Source organism: Erythrolamprus reginae, chromosome 11 (assembly GCF_031021105.1).
Source record: "Erythrolamprus reginae isolate rEryReg1 chromosome 11, rEryReg1.hap1, whole genome shotgun sequence".
NCBI lineage: Eukaryota > Metazoa > Chordata > Lepidosauria > Squamata > Dipsadidae > Erythrolamprus > Erythrolamprus reginae.
The window spans coordinates 648,633-666,695 of NC_091960.1; the positions used below are offsets into that span (position 1 = coordinate 648,633).

The 18,063-nt window shown below is 60.5% G+C and overlaps 3 protein-coding genes across 4 annotated transcripts; all 3 read right to left on the bottom strand.

The window, feature by feature from the left end:
* Positions 1-6,609: 6,609 nt before the first annotated feature.
* LOC139173870 (kelch-like protein 18) lies at positions 6,610-9,597 on the bottom strand. Its single transcript, XM_070763739.1, has 4 exons — positions 9,522-9,597; positions 8,697-8,775; positions 8,376-8,603; positions 6,610-8,248 (listed from the first exon to the last, which is right to left on the bottom strand). Exons 1-4 carry the CDS (start codon positions 9,595-9,597, stop codon positions 6,703-6,705), a joined length of 1,929 nt encoding a protein of 642 aa, XP_070619840.1. The 3' UTR covers positions 6,610-6,702.
* A 488-nt stretch (positions 9,598-10,085) lies between these two features.
* On the bottom strand, positions 10,086-13,789 carry LOC139173869 (F-box only protein 27-like). The gene is made up of 5 exons (XM_070763738.1): positions 13,437-13,789; positions 13,209-13,311; positions 12,799-12,894; positions 12,433-12,571; positions 10,086-11,416 (listed from the first exon to the last, which is right to left on the bottom strand). The coding sequence occupies exons 1-5, from the start codon at positions 13,744-13,746 to the stop codon at positions 11,234-11,236; spliced, it is 831 nt and encodes a 276-aa protein (XP_070619839.1). The 5' UTR covers positions 13,747-13,789; the 3' UTR covers positions 10,086-11,233.
* On the bottom strand, positions 13,220-18,044 carry LOC139173868 (F-box only protein 27-like). 2 transcript variants are annotated; one of them, XR_011560252.1, is made up of 6 exons: positions 17,622-18,044; positions 17,388-17,490; positions 16,961-17,056; positions 16,599-16,737; positions 15,060-15,381; positions 13,220-13,306 (listed from the first exon to the last, which is right to left on the bottom strand). XR_011560252.1 is itself a non-coding variant. In XM_070763737.1 (5 exons), exons 1-5 carry the CDS (start codon positions 17,998-18,000, stop codon positions 15,199-15,201), a joined length of 900 nt encoding a protein of 299 aa, XP_070619838.1. In that variant the 5' UTR covers positions 18,001-18,044; the 3' UTR covers positions 14,552-15,198. The 2 variants fall into 2 exon arrangements, 1 of the variants encoding a protein (XP_070619838.1); XM_070763737.1 differs by lacking the exon at positions 13,220-13,306 and having other exon boundaries at positions 14,552-15,381.
* Between the last annotated feature and the right edge of the window lie 19 nt (positions 18,045-18,063).

The window sequence follows — 18,063 nt, forward strand, 5'->3', positions numbered from 1 at the left end:
CTGCTACGTAACCTAATCAGCACCAGAAGGGAGCGGGGTGCAACTTAGCCCTGGTGCTATTAACTACACTGCTCAAAAAAGTGAAGGGGACCCTCAAAGAACACAGCCCCCATCCGAATGAATGGAAGATTCTCATTGGATACTTTGTGCTGTACAAAGCTGACCACAGCAGGTGGAATGGATTTTGTCAGTCGGTGTTGCTTCCTAACTGGGCAGTTTGATTTCACAGGAGTTTGATTGACTTGTGAGTTCGCTGGCTGGGGAATTCTGGGAGTTGAAGTCCAGAGGTCAGGTTGCCACGGTTGGGAAGCACTGGTGGAAGGGTTCCCTTTATTCTTTTGACCCTCAGGCCAAAGGGACTGGGCAGAGCCCGACTGGCTTCAGGGCGGAGAATCCCGTGGAGTGGCCGCAGGGGGTGGTGAGGGGTGTGAGGGTGGCAGGCAGGCAGGGGGCTCGGGGTGGGCAAGCGGCCAGTTAGACGTACCCTTCGCGCTTGCCGCTGCAGGAGCTGCTGGAGGAAGTGGTGCGGCTCCGCTGGTCCTTGTCGCCCTCGCGCTTGAGCCAGGCAGGGCGCTCCGGGGAGGGGCAGCTACTGTGCCCGCTGTGGGAGAGAGAGCCTGAGCCACAGAGCCAGACGGGGGCGGGGGGCAGCGGGGGGGGGAGCCAGCCGGGGAATGGGCGATGGATGTGGAAGCCGGGCGGAAGCAGATGCAGGCGGGAAAATGCCAGAAGGCGGAAGCGCCACACACACGCGCGCGAGAGAGAGAAGCGCCTTCGGAAGCAGAGGCCGGGGGGGGGGGCAGCAGGGGCCACGGAAACTCCCCAGCAGCAGCCGAAGCAGCCACAGGCAGAAGCAGCCAGGCAGGAGAGGGGGGGGGTCTGACCCTCTGGGCTGGGGGAGGGAGGCTTCTTTGCAGAGCCGGTTTTGGACGCAAGGCCTCACGCCACGCAGGGCCGCCCCCTTTCCCCCCACAGGCCAGGGGGCCCCTTTGCTCCAAGCTGGTTGCAGAAGGGGACTGCAGACCTTCCCCCAAGTTTCTCCTGGGGGGCTTGGAAGTGGGGAGGGGGTGTTTAATGCTCTGGGAGACCCGCCTAGTGGGAGGGGCCAATCAGCCAAGGCCAAGGCCTCCCTGCCGCCCCCCACTGAAAGCGCCTTGGGGGTTCACCCGCTGCCCTTGGGGGACTCAGCCTCACGGAGGCCCTGGGCGCTAAGAGAAGCGAGGGGGGGCTCCCCAGCTATTGGTCCCCTCTGCGGCCCCCTGCAGAAGTTAGCATCACAGCCGAAGCAGGTGGGGGGGGAGCGGCACAGGAAGCAGCGAGCGGCAGCCGGGGGGGGGGGGAGAGGGTGGTCAGGAGCCATGTCATATGATCCCATGGAGAGCCAAGCGGCAGCACCCCCCTGCCCACCCCCCTCCACCACTAATGGTATGAAGAGGCAAATGTACGACTTGCTACACACACGTCCCCCACCCGTTTATCCCAAGATCTAAGCAGAGCCACTATGAACACGTTGTTCTCTAAATCATGGGTTTAATTGCGTCTCTTAATGCACTTTCCAGCCGTGGCCTCTTGAAGATGGGCTGGACTTCTGTTCCCAGAAGCGAAGCTGCCTGGGGGATTCTGGGAGTTGAAGTCCACCCATCTTCAAGGGGCCAAGGCCGGAAACTCTGCTCTGTCCTTCCAGGAAGTGCCACATCTTCCTCGAGAACCAAACAGGCGTCTTTCATGGGAGCCATTTCAGTGGCCAGACAAAAGACTCCTCTCGGCCTCTCACTTCGGTCTCTTGAGCCAAGACTTGGGGGGGGGGGCTTTGTTTGGGATGGTCTGCCTGAACCCCCCTTCCCACCACTAGGAAAAATTGCGAGGGGAAGGGGCTCTTTTGCTGACTAAATGCAAGCCGTTTCATTCAGAGGAACCTTGAGAACTAGCAACTTGAGTGTTTGCTCTACGGTTTGTACACTTTCCCCAGAGGGAACTGGGAACTGGAAGCCCGTCGCTCCTGGGGAGGAATTGCTTGTTTGTCCTCTGCGCATCCCCAGAGTCGCTGCCGCTGGAGCCTGAGATGGAAACGCGTCAGTCTGTCTCTTGGATACAGGCAGGTTGGTCCAGACGCCGGCACGACTCGGGCAAAGATTCCTGCCTCTTTCTGACTTTCCCTGGGGGGGGGGGGGCTTGCACACCCCCTCCTAGAAGACTCCAGTCTCTTCAGGTCAGGCAGAGAATCCTCCTCAGCCCCCTCTGCCTGCCTGGGGGACCTGAACTCCCTTTGTGAACCCCAAGACCTCGTCCTTGAACTCTTCTCTTAAACAAGGAATAGAGGAGCGGGTCATGTACTGACCTTCGAAGTTACAATGGCACTGGAAGAAACCATTCATGGCTCTTTCCCACATTTATCACCCCTGCAACCTAATTGGCAACTGACTTGCATTTATGAGGGTCACCGGGTCCTGGGTCACGTGACCGATCCCCTTTTGTGACCCCCTGACAAGCGAAGTCAATGGAGGAAACCTAGAAAAAGACTGAGGGCAGAGAAAGCCTCCTGCCATTCCCTGTGTCTCATCTTAGGAGGGGTCAGTGTTAATCCCAGGCAGGTTTACATTCACTTCCTGTGGATTCAGCCACCACGCCTGCTGGACGTTTGTTCCAAGCATCTATCAGGAAGCCCAACTGACTTAAAAACCAGGGTAAGAAAGGTTGTAAAATGGGGCAAAACTCACTCAATAGCCACTGTCTCGCTTAGCAACAGGAATTTTGGGCTCGGTTGGGGTTGTAAGTCGAGGGGCCCCTGCCCTGCCTGTGGTGGGGGCTCTGGAGGAATTTGGGCCTTTGTGCACATTGAGGGCAGCCAGGGGGCAACTTGCAACTCAACAACGTCGCCTTGTTTTTCACCATCACGGAAGGCAGGAGAGGGGCTGGTGGGATTTCTCTGGAATTTAGACCCCCCCCTTCAGAAGTCTTTCCAAACCCCAAAAGGACAGTGAAACACTTTTGATCAGCTCAACCCTTGGGAAGAGCTGAGATAGATTTTAAATTTCTGCCTGATCCCACAAACCCCTTTTTGACTCAGTTGCACCGAGAATAATGCCGCCACCCTCCTCCTGGAATCCATGGGTGCGATGCCACGCTCCCTCCCTCCCTCCCTCCCTCCCTCCTCAAAGGGGCAGCGCCCCCTGGTGGCCCAGCGCATCACCTTTTTCCAGGCAGGAGTTCCCTCTTGGGGGAGGAGGGGGAGGTGGCGTAGCCTCTCCTGTGTGGGACGGGCCCATTGCTCAGGCTGGGCCGGGAGGGCAGCCCCCGCAGCAGCTGGTACACTGCAGGAGAGACAGGACAGGGCTGGGGGTCAGGGGGGGCACTGGCTTCGCTTCCCTGCTCCTCCCCCCGCCCCCAGTTGCTCTGCCCTCCGCTGCCCTCCCCCCCCCGCTACCTTTGTCCGGCCGGCGCTTGGCCAGGCTGAGCCCGTTCTCCTCGCAGGTGCTCAGGCGCCGGAGGACGTCGGCCAGAGCCGCCTTCAGCACCTGGATCTCGTCCTCTTGCAGCTGCAGGCGCTGCTCCAGGTAGGAGATGCGGTCATCCACCTCCATGCCGCTGAGGCCGGACAGGTTGTCATCTGGGGAGGGAAAGGCCGGGAGGAGCAGGGAGCCTTGCTCTCGAGGGCTCCGGGACCCCCTGGGGGTGGGGGGGCACAATGGGTCTTCCTCCCCCCCAGCTGCCCCCTCTGAAGGACTGGCAAGCCTTCCTCCTCGGGAGATTGAAGGCAGGTGCTCCAGGCTGAGGCCTCCATGCTAAAGCATTTGGATGACCCCCACATTTTTGGTGTCCAGCCATATGCAAGGCTTGGCTGAGTCGTTCATACATGGGTCAGTGGCCAGATCACACCTCCCCTCCCCAAGCTGCCTATGGCCTGATTGGCAAAGGGAGGGGAAGGGAGGCCTGGGCCGTGGGGTGGGGAGGGGGCTTCCCTGCCCACGTGGGGGGTCTCTATGTTGGCAGCAGCCCCAGAGTGGCGCTTGCCCCTCCTCCAGCCTCCGCTCACTAGCGCTTCCACGGCAGGGAGGAGACCCCCTCGGAGCTGCCCGTGAAGGGCTTGTGCCCACCTGTCCCCCCAGGTATGTTGTCAACTCCACCTGCAGAGGGAGCGCAAATCAAGGGCAGAACCAGCCGCCCCTGCCCCCTCCCTCCCTCTCTCCTCCTGCAGTGGAGGGTCCGGTGCCTGTCCTGCCTGCCCGTTGCTGGCGCTCGCCTGGCACTGCCGGCCCCTCCCTCCGCCTGCTCCCAGCAGCCTCCCTTCTCTGCCGCCGCCTCCCCGTCCAATCAGACGCTGGTCCTGCAGCCAGGCAGAGTACCAGCTGTGGGATGGACGGGCGGAAGAGGCAGCTGTTGGCCAGAGATGCAGGCGGGTGGGGGGTGTTTGATGGAGGGGCATCTCTCGAGGGTTAGGATGATCCCTGCCTCCTGCTCTCCCCCTCCCCCTGGGCCTTTGCGGGCTGGCCTACCTCCCAGGGCTGTGAGGAGGGGGCTGGCTGCTTGTATCCCCAGGTGCCCCTCAGTCATCCCCGGAGGCTGCGTGGCACGTGGGGGGAGAGCAAACGCCCTCTGAGCACGCAGAAAAGGCAGTGGGGGATGGGGGGGGGACAGCTCGGGTTTCCTGCCCCTCCCGGCCCGCCGAGCTTCCCTGCGCCAACTGGGAATGGTTCTCCGCTCTGGGGGGGATGGCAAGCGGGGGGGGGGGGCAGGACGAGCAATGGCGCTTCTGCGGGCGCTGGGCAGCCTTTCACCCGGACACCCCCCCCCCGCGGCTCCACCCAGCCCCCCGCCCCGTGCTTTGCCCTCCTCGGCCAGGCCGCGGAGCGCCCCCTTGCCCGACCGAGGGGCGCCTGTCGCGGCGGGAGCTCTGCTGCCCCTCGGGCGGGGCTCCTCCCCAGGGACGGCCGGGCGGCTGACTGCGGAGCGGGGGCTGCGGCGAGATCGGCTGCAGAGGCGCCGCCACTCACCGTCGCAGAACTGCAGCAGCAAGGAGGTGTCGTAGAGGAGTCCCTCGGCCATGCCGCCCCCGCCCCGTCCAGCCGGGTGGCTGTCCCGGCGCCCGCCCGTCCGCCGCGGTCCCCTGCCCGCCCGCCCGCCTCCCGTTGCTATGGCAACCCACCTCTCTCCTGCATTCTGCTGGCCGGGGATGCCGGAGCTCTGGGCGAGACCCCCCGGCTGGGCTCCCCTCGCGGCGCGTCCCCGTCCAGCCAGCCGACCCCCCCCCCGCCGGCCCAGGGCAGCCCTACCTTCGGCGCCTTCCGAGCCCCACCCACCGGCCGCGCAGCTCCTCCTGCTGCCTTTGCCCATCCTCAGCCCCCCGAGCCGCTCCCCCCCGCCCCAATCTGCAGCGCCCTCGCCCCGCCAAGCCCCCCCCCGCCCGCGCGAGACTGACTTGCCCCGTCGGCCCGGCCAGGTTCCGGCTGCGGTCCCTCTCGCTGGCTGCCAGCCTTCCTCCTCTCCTCCATCGGAGCGCGTTCCCGCTCTCTCCCCTTCCTCCTTTCCAGCCTTTGCTGCCCAGGCTCCTCTCAACCCCAACTGTCTCCCTCCCTCCCCTCCCCTCCCTCCATTCTCACTCTTCCAATTCTCTCCGTGCCCCCCAACCTGGAGTCTCCCCACTGCTGCCTAAACCTCATCCGGCAAAATTCTGGAGCCAACCCAGGGGTGCTCAAGCCTTTCCGAGCATGTGCAGAGTGCCCACCCTTGAGGACTGTTTTGCCAGGCAAGAGGGGTGTGTGTTTGTGTATGTGTCCTCGGGCACTCTATGGAGTGGCTGCACAAAACGCCTCTAGCCCTGAACCCCAAGGGCTCCTCCGCCCGGGTTGGAAGCCGCGCTTAGAGCAGCAGCGGCCGAGCGGCCGAGCAGCGCTGCCCTCACAATGGCTGCAGATGGCGCTGCTGCTGCTGCTGCGCCTAAATATCTGAGCCGAATCCCGTCGGGGGATTTATAGGGATGACATCAACGCAGGCAGGGCAAGGAACCGGCCGGGCAGCGGAGCCCTTGTCCAAGGGAGCGGCGAGGAGGCGCCTCTGTTTTGATTCCTCTGGCGACAGTGAGGCGTGGTTGGCCGGAGAGCGCTGAAGGGCTCCCCTCGCGGGTCTCTCCGGCTGCCCCCGAAACAGGCGGGAGGGGGGGCGCACGGGTATTCCAGGGCCATCCGAGATGGAGGAGTCCGGCGCCCCTTCCAGGCCGTTGCTCTTCCCTTGAGCCATGGAGGTTCAGCGGCCCCCTCCCCTCCCCGCCCCCACTGCAGCAACCCAGATTCTCCCGGCTTCCAAAGCAGGCGGCTTAAAGCCCAGCTGAGCCCGGATTGGCTCCTCTGTTCCGGGAGCTGCTTCTGCCGGCTCTCCAGGGGCCTGGTGGGGCTGCTTTGATCCTCCAGGCTGACAGTCGGAGCCCGCCTGCCTTTGTGATCCCGCCTGCCCGTGGAATGGAGCGCGCGGGCCCCTCCGCCCCCCTCCCGGGGCAGAGGCTGCCCTCCCCCTCCCTGGAAAGACTGCTGGGGGGGTGGCCCTGTGCGGAAAGCTCTCCCGTTGGCCCTGCAGGCTCCCTTGGAGGCAGGAAACAGAACAACGTGGGGGGGGGGATGGAGAGGCCACGTGGGTTTTTATTGCCTTCGATACTAAAGGAGTTCAGGTGAAAATAGCTCTTCTGGGGCGGGGTGGGGCGGTCTTCGGCTTCTACAACCCCCCACCGGTTGAGGGTCTCTGTGGTGTCAGGTCAGGAGGAGGAGGAGGAGGGGGCTCCTTTTCACTCGCCTCCAAGGAGAGCGGGGGCTCGGCTATCCCTACGGCCACGGGGCCTGCCGAGGGGTCTTGCGTGAGGACCCTCAACGTGGTGATCGGCACCTTCAGGGTCACACACTTGAGCACCCTGCGCACAATCGTCCCTTGGCTGGTGAGGTTCTCGGGGAACTGGGTCCAGGCGGCTTCGCCGTATTGCCAGTGGTAGATGGCGTCGTGGGTCCTGGAGGTGCAGACGCCGCCAATCACGTAAATCCTCCCTTGGAAGGAGGTGGCGCCGGCAAAGGCCAGGGGGAGGGGCAGGGGAGGGATGGCCACCTCTCTGCTGATGACGCCGTCTTCCTGCATAAAGAAACATTTCGGGGTGCAAGGAAGAAGTTGGCTGAACCTCCGGTTGGGGTAGGGTTGGTTGACCTTCCTGGAAAAGAAGCCCCCGATGACGCAGATCCCAGTCTCCATGGTGACCGCAGCAGCCCCGTGGAGGCTGAACTCGAGCGGCACCTGCGCCCAGGTATCCAGGTGGGTGTCGTAGATGAGGAGGCCCTTGTAGACCACTTCGTCGGAGTCAGCGTCGCCCCCGATGAGGTAGAGCTTGCTCTTGTACGGCGCAGAGGCGGAGAAGCGCAGGATGATGGGCAGGCTGGCGATGGAGGCCCACAGCTGCTGGGCCACGTCGAAGCTCTCGGCCGAGGCCAGGGGGCCGGCGTCGTTCCAGCCGCTGAGGGCGAAGAGCTTCTGCTTGCAGGTCAGGAACATGTGGACCGAGCGGGGCGTGGCCATGTCGGGGAGCTGGGTCCAGCGGTCGGCCAGGGAGTTGTACTCGTGCAGCGCAGAGGAGTAGGAGCCGTCGGCATGTTTGCCCCCGGAGATGTAGAGGCGCTGGTCCAGCACGGAGCAGCCCGGGAGGGCCACCAGTTCCAAGGGCGGCAGCTTCGTCCGGGATCCGCTGGTGGGGTTCAGGCACTCCATGTAGCAGTCCATGTCTTCACTGACCGTGAGGATGTCCCTCAGGCGGGGCACCTTGATGCAGACGATCCTCTCCTTGTACATGCCCCGGCGGAGCCTCCCGCCCAGCTGCAGCCTGCCTGCCCCGTCCAGCTCCTGCCACTGGACCTCCACCGGCTGGCCCAGCCGCTCGCTCTCCGCCTGCACCTGGGCGACCTCCTCCGGGGACAGGAGCGGGAAGCGGACACAGCCCAGGAGCGCCTTCAGCCCCGGGAGGCGCCTGTCCAGCTCGGCCCTCATCCACCGCTGGGCGGCCCAAAAGACCTCCACCTCCGAGGCCACGGCCAGGTGGTCTGAGGCGAGGATGCAGGTCAGAGCGCTCAGGTCCAGCCGCAGGAAGTCCGGGTGCTCAAGGAGGAGGCCGAAGTGGAGGCCCAGGTAGCGCAGCGCCCCGTGAAACAAGGCAGCGTGGTTGTGGCCGTGGCCCAGCGTGTAAAGGCGGAGGCAGTTCTCTGGGGAAATCTGCTCCATCAGGAATCTGGGGGGAGGCGGGGGGGGGGAAGAAAGGTCATGGGAGGGGTGGGCAGGAGGAACCCCTCCCCCTCCAACTCCTCCCCCTCCCCCACAGAAGCTGGGAGGGGACGGAAGGCCTGGGGGGGGCCTACCTGCTGATGAGCGTCAGTGCCGGGCTGAGCTGGAGCCGGCTGGCCGCGATGAAGAGCTCCTCGGCGCTCCCGGGAGTGAAGGCCAGCTCCCCCGAGTAGAGGTAGCCCAGGAGGTTCTGCAGGACGCAGGGGTCCATGTCCTCCAGAAGGACCTCACCTTCCCGGGACTCCTTGAAGCCGCTGGTGAAGACGGCCTGGAAGTAGGGGCTGATGGAGGCCAAGAGGGCCCTGCGGGGGGGAGGGACGGGGGGCAGAGATGGCGGGGTTAGGCCTGGGCCGTCTGCCCCCAGCCCTGCCCAGTTGCGGGAGGCCCAGACCCACCTGTTGCAAGGGAACCGCTTCCCTCCGGCGATCAAGGTGGCGTCACAGAGTTCCGGCCGCTGATGCAGATGCTTCAGACCTGGGGGGTTGGGGGGGGTAGATCATGGCAAAGGTTAAGATTGAGATTTAATTGGATTTGTATGCCCCCCCTCCGAGAACTCGGGGCGGCTCACTCCATACAGTAAACAGAAAACAGTAATAAACAATCCAATTAATAATACACTAAAACAACGCTTAAAATTCTGATTTAAAAAAGATTTTAAAGAGACTATTCATTTACAATTCATTCGACAATCATAGTAAAAAACACTCATTGGTCAGGGACGAAAGTCTAATGAGTTTTTAAACTCTTTCGGAAGGCAAGGAGGGTCTGAATCTCCAGGGGGAGCTTATTCCAGAGGGCCGGAGCCCCCACAGAGAAGGCTCTTCCCCTAGGTCCCACCAGGTGACTTTGTTTGGTCGATGGGGCCCTGAGGAGACCAACCCTGTGGGACCTCACTGGACGCTGGGATTCGTGCATCCGAAGGTGGTCTGGTCCTATGCCATGCAGGGCTTTATACAGGTCATCACCAACACTCTTTCTTCCGTGGGGCAGGACAGAGGAGGGGCTTTGAGAGGGAATTCCCCAGGGTTCCCCACAGCTTGGGCAGAGCTGCTAGGTGAGGGGGGAGTGGAAGTGGGAAAGGCAGGGTGAAAGGAGGAGCTCCCAGGTGGGGAGGGGGCTTCCCTTCTGTCTGGGAAGGTCCGGGATGACCTCAGGGAGAAAGAAAGGAGGGCACCGAAATGGCCCCAAGGCCCCTTCCTGCCTCTCTAGCTGGGACCCACCTTGGCTGAAACAGGCTTTGAGAGAGACAGTGGCCTCTTCGTCGTTGGCCCCGCTGCCTTCTTCAGGGGGGTCCATGATGGCTCAGACTGCCCTCCCTCTGGGCCCCCTGGTTCCTGGTTGCCCCAGAGGCTCCTCCCAGCCCACCTTCTCCTGGCCCCTCAAGGTCTCCCGAGGGGTCCCTGCAGAAAAGGGGGTGGGGTTTCCCAGGCAGCCCCCACCTCACAATGGGGGCCAAAACATCCTGAGCCCCACCCTCAGCCCCTGGCCCCCCAGGACCCAGAGCAGGCCAGGCTCCTGATGGGGCCACGAGGGCTGAGGCTCCACCGGGCAGCTGCTTTGGACACGGAGGTCCTGGAGCCCAACTTTGCCCTCTGGAAAAGGGCTGTTTTGTGAGGGTCCCTAGGGTGGCCCCCCCAAGGCTGAGTGTTTCTGCTATGGACATTTAAGTGCAGAGCTGGTTATAGGCTGCCATCCCTTGCACAACTACATTGGGGAATGTTGTGTGTGTGTGTTTTAGTGAGCCCTCCCAACTTGGTCAGTTAGAAAAAAAGAGACACTCAAAGTGGTTGAGAAACGTTTCACTTTATTCAAGCAAAGCCGGATCTGAAGTTTTGTGTCCAAAGCATCTGCTTAATTTTCGCTTCTCTCCACTGTCTGCCTGGTTCTCTTAACTGCCCGGTTATATCCAAAGAAATTGTTTTGGTAAGAGTCCCTGAGCTGGGCAGGCTGGAGGGTCTCGCATCCCCTTGGCACAGCCAGCAGGTTGCCCGAGGGGGCCCAAAGAGGAGGTTCGGGTCCCAGCCCCCCCTGCCCCCCATTAGGGCAGACTGGCACCGGTCGAAGCAGGGCGGGCTGGGCAGGGCGGGGGCCGGAGAGGCTGTGCGCGCGCATATCGCTGCCTGTGGGAATGGACTGGAGCTTTCAAAGGCTTTTAAGGAGGTCAAGCCTTTTCTCAACGTTATTTGTGAAGTAGTGCATACACCGCACAGAGTTGCAGTTAAGACTAGTGCGTCAGCTGACCCTCAGAAATCAAAATGCAGCAGAAAGTGCATAGATAAGTAGATAAGTTGACCCTTAAAATATCCACATTTAATTTTCACAATTGGCTCATCCACAGGTAATCCAGGGAATGTCCATTTTTCATGGTATTATGATTAAAAATTCAAGGGTCATCTTAGTCACGTGCATAGGTGGGATACACAAGTATTTTAAAAGAATAATAATAATAATAATAATAATAATAATTTATTAGATTTGTATGCTGCCCCTCTAAGAAGAATGTATATGTATAAATTCAATGCCAAACGAAAGCAATTTGGGAGGAGTATTCAGGCACTTAAAATTCTCCACTGATTTGCAAGTATGTACAGTACCATTTTTCAGAATCAAAGTTTTCTCAAGGATTAATTCTGGGTGGGGTGCACACCCCCCCCCCGCTTGAAACTAAAACACATTCATGACTCTGCGTCTTTTGCTTTGACACCTGTGCACAACCCCCACCGAGAGGAAGCAGAACCAGGGTCTCCAACCTTGACAACTCGAAGGCTTATGGACTCCCAGAATTCCACAGCCAGCACAATATATGCATTCCTGACAGAATGATTGACACCTTTCCAAGATGGGTTGGAGGAAAAGGTGTCAAAGTGGCGGCCCACCAGTCAGATGCCTCACGCACAGGCCACGCCCACCCTGGCTGCGCAAAGGCAAAAGATTATTGGGCAGGAGAGCGCCGAGGCTCCAGGGATTCTGCCGCCTCCGGTGGAAACTGGACTACGACGGAGGAATTTGTCACCCGGGCGCCGTAGTGTCCCGCCCAGAACTGCGTGTCCTTCCCTCTGTGTTTAAAACGCACGTAGCGGACTCCCCGGCCGTATCCTCTGAAGGTGTGGGTCACCTGGAAAGAGAAGGCAACAGGGGCTCAGCCCTCGCTTGGGGTCTGCCGCCCAGGAAGGAGCTCAGGAGGACAGAGGCTTATTTGGACATTTTCACTATTTACAATGTTATTATCATTTAGAGCAGGAGCTGTGGTGGCGCACTGGTTAGAATGCAGCACTGCAGGCAAACACTGTCCACTGCCAGGGGTTCGATCCTGACGGTGCAAGGCTGACTCGGCCCTCCATCCTTCCCAGGTGGCTAAAATGAGGACCCGGATCCCTGGGGACAATAAACGTACTCTCTGTAAGCCGCTTAGAGAGGGCTGTAACGCACTATGGAGCGGTATTTAAGTCAAAGCACGGCTATTATTTATTATGTTATTGCCATTGTTTCGAAAAGTGTATTTAACATGATCTCACCCGCCGCTGGCACTTTGGGGTGCTGCCTTTCGGAAAATGGGGGCTCCTGTGAATTTGTCACCAGGCCACTTTATAGAACTCCTGGCCCCCATCCCAAAACATGGAGTTTGGGATTCTGAGCACCTTTAAGGTGTAGTTACTCCTCAATGTACGACCCCAACTGAGCCCAAACTTTTTGTTGCCAAGCGAGGCCGTCCTTAAGTGAGTCATGCAGTCACTAAGCAAATGTGAGTTCCCCTATTGACTCTGGAACAGGGGCAAAAACTCTCAAAATTACCTACTAGTTTGACTCTGAAGATGCTGCAATTGTCATGAAAAATGGTCATAAATCATTTTCAGTGCGGTTGTAACTTCAATTATTAAACAAATGGTTGTATGTCTGACCACTACCGGTGGTGATGTGATGCATTTTTAAAAATAAAAATCCCACCTATTTGTACAACCCTTAGGTACCACACCTAAGTCCTTCTTTCCTAGCTATTTTATCCTCAAGGGCCCTTTGATTGCCAGAGTTTAGTCATGTGTGCATAGGAGGGAGGGAAAGAGGAAGTGAGCCACAGTGAAGTCCAGCAACCAAGCATGGGGGGAGACTTGGGGCTGGTGTGGCAAGCAGCACCTTTTGGTAGGAGGCGTCGTTGCCCTGAGGGATGGGCTCTGGCTTGGCTTCAAAAACTCTGATGACCTTTCTTTTATTAGCTGCCAAGAGGGCCACATAGAGCTCGTACACGCAGCCACAGTCCTCACAGCTGCCCCACCTGCAAGAATCAAAGGGGGGAGCAGCTTAAGTCAGGAGAGGAAGCTGAGCAGGGCTGGAAGCACTGAAACCCCTCCGGTGGGCGTTCAGTGTCCAGAAGAGTGACCGACCAGCCTGTCCACCAATGTACTGATGGTCAGTTCAGATCCAGTCCCCCGAGGACCAGGGAGCTCTGGGCCTTTGATCTCCTTTTGGGCCCCTGGGGAGGGAGGGGAGAGCGACACTCACCAGTCGGAGACCACAATATCTGGCTGGAAAGTGTCCATCAGATCCGGCCAGAGACCCTCCTTCAGCAGATCGATCACCTGCTCCTTCTCACACCACCTGTGGAGACGGGGGAGAGGACGGGCGAAAGGGCCCCACAGGTTGCCCCACATCCCAAAGCCCTGAAGGGCAGGCAGTCTGCAATTGATGGCTGCAGGAACATACACTGGGAGGGCTGGCAGAAAGGGGCCCCTGACCATTGTTTCACACTGGTGGCCCTTGCACCCGGCAGGGTCCTGACCTCACGTGACCCTCCCAGAAAGCTCAGCTCCCGTCTGGCTGACCCACAGGAATCCCGGCCCCAATTGGGGCAAGGTCTGGGGGCTCCCTTGCCGGAGTGGGGACCACAACCCCCCCCCCTGCCCCAGACTGACCAATAGGTGGAGGCAAAGCAGGTCTGGGCCTCGGCGCCTTCCACGGGGCTCCGGTTCGCTTCCAGGTTCCACCCGTCTCGGCTGCGCCAGTGTCGGAACTGCTCTGCAGAGAGAGCGCGAGAGCGGGGCTTTCAGTCAGGCCCCTTCGGAGCCCACGAGCGAGGCTTCCCGCTGCGCCCCCCAAAGAAGCCCCGAGGTGGGGGGCAGAGGGGGAGGCCGCCCACCCACCGGTCCCGCACGGGTTCCGCAGGAGGTTCCTGCCCAGGGGGCGCTGGACGGCCAGGCGGGCCCAGGGCGGGCGGGGGCAGCGGGCGGCGGCGCGGAGGGCGGGGCGGAGAGCGGGCTCCCGGCGCCACTGCAGCGCCCACACGGCCGGACCGTCCAGCAGGTCCCGCCAGCGCCGGCAGACCAGGCGACAGCGCGTGGCCAGCGTCTCCGGGGGCAGCCAGCTCAGCGCCTGCGCCAGCACCTCCACGGGCAGCCGGCCCCAGTCCGCTTCCCCCGCCCGCCCCTCCGCCTTGCCCGCCGCGCCGTCCATCGCCCGCCCGGTCCGGCTTCTCGCCCGGCGGACGAATTCTTTGGCCCGCAGGCACCTCCGCTTCCGCCTTGGCGGCCCGGCCACGCCATTGGACAAGCGCTGGCCAATCGCCGGGCTGATGTACCCGGCAGCGCTACCGAAGACAACCCGGGGCGGGGCAGGCGGCGTCGTTCCTCGGATCCCGCGGGGTCCCTGTGCCCGCTGACGCCAGAGCTCCGGGGGTCGCTGCTGCGGGGCCCCTCTGCGACTGCGGCGCTGCTCGGGAACAGCCTCGGAGCAACGCTCTGCACTCGGTGGCCGCCCGAGCTCGGCGGTTGCCGAATGAAGGCGCCGCCCCCAGGCCCCCAGCCTGCCTGCCGCTTCTGGGACTCCGTTTCTCCGTCTTGGCCACGCCCCCTGGCCTGGACTTCAAGTCCCAGAATCCCCCGGGGCCGCCCTTCCCGCCCCCGCTTTGGGGCTCGCCTCCCGGAAGGGCCCCGCCCCTGGGCGCTGTAGGCGGAGGTCGGATCTCTCCACCGCCACCGCCGCGTCTTGTGACCTGCCGGGCGGCCTGGCCGGGGCGGCGGCGGATGGGGCGCGGGCCGAGGCTGCTGGGCTTCCTGCTCTGGCTCTGGCTGCCCCTCAGAAATCAAAATGCAGCAGAAAGTGCATAGATAAGTAGATAAGCTGACCCTTAAAATATCCACGTTTAATTTTCACAATTGGCTCATCCACAGGTAATCCAGGGAATGTCCATTTTTCATGGTATTATGATTAAAAATTCAAGGGTCATCTTAGTCACGTGCATAGGTGGGATACACAAGTATTTTAAAATAATAATAATAATTTATTAAATTTGTATGCCGCCCCTCTCCGAAGACTGTATATGACTCTATAAATTCAATGCCAAACGAGAGCAATTTGGGAGGAGGATTCAGGCACTTAAAATTCTCCACTGATTTGCAAGTATGTACAGTACCATTTTTCAGAATCAAAGTTTTCTCAAGGATTAATTCTGGGTGGGGTGCATCCCCCCCCCCCCCGCTTGAAACTAAAACACATTCATGACTCTGCGTCTTTTGCTTTGACACCTGTGCACAACCCCCACCGAGAGGAAGCAGAACCAGGGTCTCCAACCTTGGCAACTTGAAGGCTTATGGACTCCCAGAATTCCATTATATTGCATTCCTGACAGAATGGTTGACACCTTTCCAAGATGGGTTGGAGGAAAAGGTGTCAAAGTGGCGGCCCACCGGTCAGATGCCTCACGCACAGGCCACACCCACCCTGGCGGCACAAAGGCAAAAAATGCTGTGATACATTACGTGACGTACTCAAGGCTGGCACCCTGGGCTTGACCGTAGTCGTCCACTTAAGGCTAGAATTCGGCCAGTCCTTTCTGTCGTGAGTTTTGCCCCATTTCACGACTCTCCTTGCTGCCTTAAGAGGCAAAACTGGGCCGGGGCGCCAAGATTATTGGGCAGGAGAGCGCCGAGGCTCCAGGGATTCTGCCGGCTCCGGTGGAAACTGGACTACGACGGAGGAATTTGTCACCCGGGCGCCGTAGTGTCCCGCCCAGAACTGCGTGTCCTTCCCTCTGTGTCTAAAACGCACGTAGCGGACTCCCCGGCCGTATCCTCTGAAGGTGTGGGTCACCTGGAAAGAGAAGGCAACAGGGGCTCAGCCCTCGCTTGGGGTCTGCCGCCCAGGAAGGAGCTCAGGAGGACAGAGGCTTATTTGGACATTTTCACTATTTACAATGTTATTATCATTTATAGCAGGAGCTGTGGTGGCGCACTGGTTAGAATGCAGCACTGCAGGCAAACACTGTCCACTGCCAAGGGTTCGATCCTGACGGTGCAAGGCTGACTCGGCCCTCCATCCTTCCCAGGTGGCTAAAATGAGGACCCGGATCCCTGGGGACCAGTGTTCCCTCTAATTTTTTTGGGGGGTGGGTGGAAAAGTATAGTGTCTGAGCGGAAGTCCCTTCGGGACTGGGCGGCACTCTTTCCCTCTCACTCTTTCCCTCTCGGCTTCTGGGCAGGTTTGAAAAACTCTGAGTTGATGGTGATTTTTAAGTGAGCCATTGCTCACTGCTCAGCTTAGAGGGAACTATGCTGGGGACAATAAACGTACTCTCTGTAAGCCGCTTAGAGAGGGCTGTAACGCACTATGGAGCGGTATTTAAGTCAAAGCACGGCTATTATTTATTATGTTATTGCCATTGTTTCGAAAAGTGTATTTAACATGATCTCACCCGCCGCTGGCACTTTGGGGTGCTGCCTTTCGGAAAGCGGGGGCTCCTGTGAATTTGTCACCAGGCCACTTTATAGAACTCCTGGCCCCCATCCCAAAACATGGAGTTTGGGATTCTGAGCACCTTTAAGGTGTAGTTACTCCTCAATGTACGACCCCAACTGAGCCCAAACTTTTTGTTGCCAAGCGAGGCCGTCCTTAAGTGAGTCATGCAGTCACTAAGCAAATGTGAGTTCCCCTATTGACTCTGGAACAGGGGCAAAAACTCTCAATGTTACCTACTAGTTTGACTCTGAAGATGCTGCAATTGTCATGAAAAATGGTCATAAATCATTTTCAGTGCGGTTGTAACTTCAATTATTAAACAAATGGTTGTATGTCTGACCACTACCGGTGGTGATGTGATGCATTTTTAAAAATAAAAATCCCACCTATTTGTACAACCCCTAGGTACCACACCTAAGTCCTTCTTTCCTAGCTATTTTATCCTCAAGGGCCCTTTGATTTCCAGAGTTTAGTCATGTGTGCATAGGAGGGAGGGAAAGAGGAAGTGAGCCACAGTGAAGTCCAGCAACCAAGCATGGGGGGAGACTTGGGGCTGGTGTGGCAAGCAGCACCTTTTGGTAGGAGGCGTCGTTCCACTGAGGGATGGGCTCTGGCTTGGCTTCAAAAACTCTGATGACCTTTCTTTTATTAGCTGCCAAGAGGGCCACGTAGAGCTCGTACACGCAGCCACAGTCCTCACGGCCCCCCCACCTGCAAGAATCAAAGGGGGGAGCAGCTTAAGTAAGGAGAGGAAGCTGAGCAGGGCTGGAAGCACTGAAACCCCTCCGGTGGGTGTTCAGTGTCCAGAAGAGTGACCAGCCTGTCCACTCATGTACTGATGGTCAGTTCAGATCCAGTCCCCCGAGGACCAGGGAGCTCTGGGCCTTTGATCCCCTTTTGGGCCCCTGGGGAGGGAGGGGAGAGCGACACTCACCAGTCGGAGACCACAATATCTGGCTGGAAAGTGTCCAGCAGATCCGGCCAGAGACCTTCCTTCAGCAGATCGATCACCTGCTCCTTCTCACACCACCTGTGGAGACGGGGGAGAGGACGGGCAGAGGCGAAAGGGCCCCACAGGTTGCCCCACATCCCAAAGCCCTGAAGGGCAGGCAGTCTGCAATTGATGGCTGCACGAACATACACTGGGAGGGCTGGCAGAAAGGGCCCCTGACCATTGTTTCACACTGGTGGCCCTTGCACCCGGCAGGGTCCTGGCCTCACGTGACGCTCCCAGAAAGGTCATGACAGGGGCCCAAAACTCCTCAGCTCCCGTCTGGCTGACCCGCAGGAATCCCGACCCCAGTTGTGGCAAGGTCTTCCCGGGGTGGGGACCACAACCCCCTCCCCCCCCCGAGACTGACCAATAGGTGGAGGCAAAGCAGGTCTGGGCCTCGGCGCCTTCCACGGGGCTCCGGTTCGCTTCCAGGTTCCACCCGTCTCGGCTGCGCCAGTGTCGGAGCTGCTCTGCAGAGAGAGCGCGGGGCTTTCAGACGCCTTCGGAGCCCACGAGCGAGGCTTCCTCCGGCCTTCCTCCCGCCCGCCCGCCCCCCAAAGAAGCCCCGAGGGGGGGCCAGAGGGAGAGGCCGCCCACCCACCGGTCCCGCACGGGTTCCGCAGGAGGTTCCTGCCCAGGGGGCGCTGGACGGCCAGGCGGGCCCAGGGCGGGCGGGGGCAGCGGGCGGCGGCGCGCAGGGCGGGGCGGAGGGCGGGCTCCCGGCGCCACTGCAGCGCCCACACGGCCGGACCGTCCAGCAGGTCCCGCCAGCGCCGGCAGACCAGGCGGCAGCGCGTGGCCAGCGTCTCCGGGGGCAGCCAGCTCAGCGCCTGCGCCAGCACCTCCACGGGCAGCCGGCCCCAGTCCGCCCCGCCCGCCTCTTCCCCCGCCCGCCGCTCGGCCTTGTCCGCCGCGCCGCCCATCGCTCTCCCGGCAACCGCTCTGCCCGCCCGGCCCGGCTTCTCGCCCCGGAGACGCATTCTTTGACGCGCAGGCACCGCCGCTTCCGCCTTGGCGGCCCGGCCACGCCATTGGACGAGCGC

What these genes read in the sequence shown, in the direction of transcription:
- LOC139173870 (XM_070763739.1), bottom strand. Translation starts at nt 9,597, where the DNA reads ATGGACCCCCCTGAAGAAGGCAGCGGGGCCAACGACGAAGAGGCCACT. An exon ending in CAAAGCCTGTTTCAGCCAAG is followed by an intron (nt 8,776 to 9,521) that starts GTGGGTCCCAGC and finishes CCAACCCCCCAG; the next exon opens with GTCTGAAGCATCTGCATCAG. An exon ending in AAGCGGTTCCCTTGCAACAG is followed by an intron (nt 8,604 to 8,696) that starts GTGGGTCTGGGC and finishes TCCCCCCCGCAG; the next exon opens with GGCCCTCTTGGCCTCCATCA.
- LOC139173869 (XM_070763738.1), bottom strand. Translation starts at nt 13,746, where the DNA reads ATGGACGGCGCGGCGGGCAAGGCGGAGGGGCGGGCGGGGGAAGCGGAC. An exon ending in TGCTTTGCCTCCACCTATTG is followed by an intron (nt 12,895 to 13,208) that starts GTCAGTCTGGGG and finishes CCGTCTCCACAG; the next exon opens with GTGGTGTGAGAAGGAGCAGG. An exon ending in GATATTGTGGTCTCCGACTG is followed by an intron (nt 12,572 to 12,798) that starts GTGAGTGTCGCT and finishes TGATTCTTGCAG; the next exon opens with GTGGGGCAGCTGTGAGGACT.
- LOC139173868 (XM_070763737.1), bottom strand. Translation starts at nt 18,000, where the DNA reads ATGCGTCTCCGGGGCGAGAAGCCGGGCCGGGCGGGCAGAGCGGTTGCC. An exon ending in GCGGAACCCGTGCGGGACCG is followed by an intron (nt 17,491 to 17,621) that starts GTGGGTGGGCGG and finishes CTCTCTCTGCAG; the next exon opens with AGCAGCTCCGACACTGGCGC. An exon ending in ACGACGCCTCCTACCAAAAG is followed by an intron (nt 15,382 to 16,598) that starts GTGCTGCTTGCC and finishes TTCTCTTTCCAG; the next exon opens with GTGACCCACACCTTCAGAGG.